We start from the raw sequence: 5,459 nt of genomic DNA, 5'->3' as shown, positions 1-5,459 counted from the left end.
TATATATATATATATATATATATATATGTGTGTGTATGTGTGTTTGGCACAAAATAATGAAAATATGCTTTTTAGATTTAATGTATACTGTATGTACAATGTTTTATCTAAATATTTTAAAATGATTATGTACCATCTGTTCTGAATAAGGAAAAAAAGTATATAGAAATTTTTGATTATTTATATATTGATTATTTTATATATATATATATATGTGTGTGTGTGTGTGTGTGTGTGTGTGTGTGTGTGTGTGTGTGTGAAAATTAATATATATATAAAATTTTAGGTGACCCTGGAAAAAACAAAAACAAAAGAAAACCATCATGTCCTTTAAAAGACTTCAAAATATAGGCAAATGAAAGTGACTGAAAACTATGAATTGTAGCCTCTAAATTTGATAATGATCAACACCATTGATTCGAAGCGCTGTCACTGCTTTGTAAAGCCTTTTTACCATGGCAGTAAAGCTACTGGAATCTCAATTTACCAGTTGCTGATTGCGATGTAGATTTTTTCAAGTAGGATACACATCTCAACCACAGAAAGTCTCTGTTCATGGTATGTAACACTCAATTCTATGTTTTAAAATATTGCCCTGGTCACAGCCAATATTTATTCTGATGACTTTCGTGTGACTGATCACGCTGTAGCCTAGCTAGTATGAGTAGCCTAACAAAATGCTTTCTCTGTCCAGATTTGACTACAATAATAATAACAACTGACACTTCAAATCAACATTTAAATTTCAACTTTTACTAAATGTAGTCTTTAACAATGTCTGAAAATATATCAATGAATAACCTGATACAAGTAACATGCTTTATGTCAAGTTCTCACTCTGCAGCAAACGGTTTATATGTATTTATATATAGGGCTATACCGCCATCTAGAGGTTACACCCTGATATTGCAGATAATACATGGTGCATAATTTAGAGGTTAATATTTAGTAAAATCCCCTTAAAATAATAAAAATATTAAAGAAAAAAATATTATTGAGCTAAAATCACAAAAGCACAAATATATATTCATTCTCATACAACTCTGTTTTCATTCATTTGTATGTTCATCTAAGTGTTTAGGCTGTTTAATATTAGGATTTTGTTTAAAATCCCCCACCGCGGGGTTATTTTGGATAACTATAGGTTGGCTTGTATGTTTGGTGTGGAATGTGTGCGGTAGGGGGCCCATCCTCATTTTCTTTCATAGGGCCCAAAATTGCTAGCGGTGCCCCTGGTCATAGTTGGAGGGAATAACCAACGACAATAGCCTATTTATGATCTTTGGGACAGAAATGACTAAAACGCAAACAACTTCTTTATAATAATGAACTAAGTGGTGTTGTATTGTATACTTAGAAAGTCCTTGTAATTTGACTTGAAAATTATGTACCTATGTGTGTATTCCTCTCCATAACTCATGCGATAAAGAGTTGGTGGCAAAGAAATCATTTATGACCTCTGGATCTGTCCTTTTAAAGTTTGAGGAACCAATTTAGAGTTCAAGAATCATTTACGGTTCTTATTATTCAGTTCAGCAAGGACAGCATACTCATGTTGAAACTAAACAAACCAACTGACCTAGAGCATGTACTGGATGTATTGATCAGTACTAAGTGGTTGGTTTTGTTTGCTTACTCTAGAGCTCTCGAAATCATAGCGGTTCCTCCCGCATTCACATGAGAGGAGAATGTGATGAAATGAACTCCGACCCACCTCACTGTTTCCACAGAAACACCACAGGGTGAAATCAATTACAGATCCCTCTCAAATTAACGTTAATCACACAGCCTTGTCTCACTTGCAAGCATAATACAGAAAAAGGCACCGCGGCTGCCTCACTGCTGCACAATAAAGTGCTAAATTTGATCACAACTCAATCACAACTCCCTCAATCATCAAATGAGGGAATTTAAATAAATCCCTCTAGGTTTCATTCAAATCATTTAAACACACTGGCAAGCAGCACGGCCTGCATTGTATAATCTGTTCCTGAATTGGGTATAAAGACACATTCCTGCAGTGCATTTCAAAGAAAGTTCAAATCTGGCTAGTTGAACGCAAAAACAAGATGAATCTATTAACGTGACCATGCGCTGAAACAAAAGTACAGGTAATGTGTGCTAATGATAAAGAAATATACTGGCCAGGCCAAATAATTATCCAATACCATTAATCTCAAAATGAAGGCCAGATTTAATACTATGTAGTGTTCTTTTCATTTCTCTATATATTATACTATAATATGAATTATTTACTGTGTGAGGCTTCAGAAATCATTTTAATATGCTGATTAGTGTTTAAGAAACATTTCTTATTATTATTATCAATGTTGAAAACAGTTTTTGCTGCTTAATATTTTTGTGGAATCTGTGATGCACTACCATTCAAAAGTTTGAGGTAAGCAATATAAAAAAAAAAAAAAAAATGTATTAATTAAATTGACAGTAAAGACATTTATAATGTTACAAAAGATTTCTGAAAAATGAATGCCGTTTATTTTAATAATCAAAGAATTCTGAAAAAAAAAAAACTATCACAGATTTCAAAAATATATTAAAAACCATTTCCAAGTTAACACTGACAATAATAAGAACCATTATTAATAACCGAGCCCCAATAGGAATACATTTTAAATTTACATTTTAAAATATATTCAAATAAAAAAAATATTTTGGATTGTAATAATATTTCACAATATTACATTTTCACAATATTTTCGATCAAATAAATGCAGCCTTGGTAGTAATATTTATTAAATCTAAAAACAATAGGCAGAAAATCATTACAGAATAATATTGAATTTCATAAGTTTTAATTTTTTTTAATCTTAACTCAAAACAGGAACTGCCACCTTTTTATATCAGCCAAACTAAACTTCATATTGGACGCCAACCTGCAGAGCAAGAATTAATGTTGTATAATGCACTGGCTGTGCTGTTAAAAACACACCTCATTATGCGGTAGCCCCGCAGCGCTAAAGATGGGGATCTTCTGTCCACGGGCGATGCTGTTCATGCCGTCAATAGCAGAGATGCCAGTCTGGATCATTTCCTCAGGGTAGATACGACACTGAGGGTTGATGGGCTGACCTAAGAAGAGTCAAAAAGAGTACAGTGATCTCACCTGAGCAGGAAAAAAATCTGGTACAAACTAAAGTACAACTTCTATTTCTAAAGAAGGAAAAGAGGGCTGATGGGGGGAAAAAAAAGATTTTCTTTAGGCTAAATTCTAAATTCTAATTCTCATTAAAGCATATAAATGTGCTACACACTATTTGGTGTGGTGTGACCTTGAGGCCTGATCAACCTTTTATTACACCCCCCCTTATCCACTCGGCTCATTCAAACGTTGCCCTGAATCGCCATTGTATACCTTTGATAGCTGAAAAGATCACCTTTGCCATTTCAGCTTAGCAGAGATCAGGGTCATGAGGTCAGTAAATGGCTTAAAAAGCACACAAAAATTCCCATTCAACCTCTCAAAATATTCAAATATCAACAAGGAGGTATTTTAAGCATTTATGAACATATTGTGGCATGCTGGCCTCTCAACTAAGCTGCAGACAAACTGAGTGCACACCACACAAACAAAAACAAAGTACATTTAACATGGCTGGTGGCAGCCTAATTGGGCAAAGATGTGCTGCTAAAATTTAAAATAATTTTTATCTCAAACAGACCCAAAATCTAGAGTTAATAAAATCACAGAATTGCACAGTCATCTACAGTATGTGCCTCTCAAAAAGACACTTGTTCCTGCAAATGTTACATAAAGCTTTAAAAAAAAAAAAAAGAAATCTCTTACCCATGATGTCCAAATAGTCCTCAGCCAGAACAGTAGGACCCCGGTCAATGGGTTTACCTGACCCGTTGAAAACGCGTCCTGAAATAAAATGACAAGTTTTTCATGACGTCCATATTGGTTATGTAGAAGACACATTAAGACTATCATTACATAGGCTGCATGAGCATTAGTTATAGGCTTACCAAGCATGTCCTCAGACACAGGTGTGCGCAAGATGTCACCAGTGAATTCACACGCGGTCTTCTTAGCATCAATACCTGAGGTGCCTTCAAACACCTGATGGGCACAAAATGTAAATATTTTTCAGTTATGACCTGAGCTTGGCCTTAGATACTGCAGATATCCATTTCTAACAAATCTTTAGAGAGAACAGTTATATTTGGCCAAATATCTGAACATGCTTTTGAATGAAAACTTGCCTGAACTACAGCCTTGGTGCCAATGACCTCCAGAACCTGCCCGCTCCTCTTGGTCCCATCAGGTAGAGTAAGGTGCACGATCTCTGCATAACGTGGAAACTAGAGGAACATGATAAAAATCAGAAATGAAGATGAGGATCAATATACCCTACCATTCATAAGTCGATTCATTATGCAGGGTCAATTTGTCAATTTAACTTAACAGTTCAAAGTCAATTCAGCTGTACCATAACAGAAATAAATGACATTTTAAAATATATTAAAATAGATAAGTCTTTTAAAAAATGTTCAATAAAATTTCACAACATAACTATTTTTGATCAAATAAATGCAGCATTGGTGAGCATGAGAGACGTCTTTCAAAAACAATTAAAAATTATTCCGACCCTAAAATTTTGAACAGCATGTTATTACTTAAACTGAAATGACCCTTAAAAAGACATTTTTTTTAAAATTCAAAATCTAATGTTCAGAATTTTAACTATAAAATTATTTTAATTCCATTGATACATTTAAAATCAAACTGTCCTCCTTTATTTTTGTCACTTTAAATAATGTAAGTTTAAAACTCTCATATTTTGAAATACTTTAGTTTTTGTAAACACAGAAAAAGGACTTACTTTGACATTGTCCAAAATAACCAGTGGCCCATTTACACCAGACACAGTAGAGTAGGCTGAGGATGACAAAAACAACACAAAATGTAAAAACATACACAGCAAAAAATGTTTTTTTGTACATTTGTACTGCCTGCAAAAGGAAGCCATATAAGATGTGAAAATTAATATTAAAATTTACACCTTCAATTTGCATTTTTATTTGACCATTTGAGACGTACCTGAATAGCAAACATGCAATTACTAAACAAACATATGGGAAACTTTTATTGATTCTAGGTTGCTGCATGTCTTTTTGACAGGTGTGAGTGCATGCACACATGCGCGCACACACACAAAATACATTCACACATGCATATACCAACTGTAAGCACTAGCTATGACCAATAAAGTGCATGAAATTTGCTACAAAAGCCCACAATCACATGGAAATGAGGACTCTTTCTCTTGACACCTGTGCATCTAATTGTACACAGTGACCTTTACTGGAGCATTCTAAATGGCTTTCATACATTTCCATGTCCAAATGTCAGGGCTAGAAGAACACAGTTAGCACATTCAAGGTGGCTTTTTCAGCAGATGTCACGATGGGGGACGACATCTTCACTCTGTTCCATG

The 5,459-nt window shown here is 34.2% G+C and overlaps 1 protein-coding gene across 1 annotated transcript in view; it reads right to left on the bottom strand.

Annotated features, from left to right (window-relative positions):
• Positions 1 to 4,913, bottom strand: part of LOC107671090 (V-type proton ATPase subunit B, brain isoform) — a gene marked incomplete at its 5' end in the record, with an annotated part of 18,740 nt that extends 13,827 nt beyond the window's left edge. The window contains 5 exons of the mRNA XM_016463939.1: positions 2,951 to 3,090; positions 3,806 to 3,883; positions 3,988 to 4,081; positions 4,225 to 4,323; positions 4,845 to 4,913. Of these exons, the coding sequence (XP_016319425.1) occupies positions 2,951 to 3,090; positions 3,806 to 3,883; positions 3,988 to 4,081; positions 4,225 to 4,323; positions 4,845 to 4,913 (480 nt within the window). The remainder of the gene's footprint in view (positions 1 to 2,950; positions 3,091 to 3,805; positions 3,884 to 3,987; positions 4,082 to 4,224; positions 4,324 to 4,844) is intronic.
• Between the last annotated feature and the right edge of the window lie 546 nt (positions 4,914 to 5,459).

Source organism: Sinocyclocheilus anshuiensis, unplaced genomic scaffold, assembly GCF_001515605.1.
Source record: "Sinocyclocheilus anshuiensis isolate Anshui unplaced genomic scaffold, SAMN03320099.WGS_v1.1 scaffold861, whole genome shotgun sequence".
In the NCBI taxonomy this organism is placed as follows: Eukaryota; Metazoa; Chordata; class Actinopteri; order Cypriniformes; family Cyprinidae; genus Sinocyclocheilus; species Sinocyclocheilus anshuiensis.
This window is presented reverse-complemented; position numbering and strand designations above follow the sequence as displayed.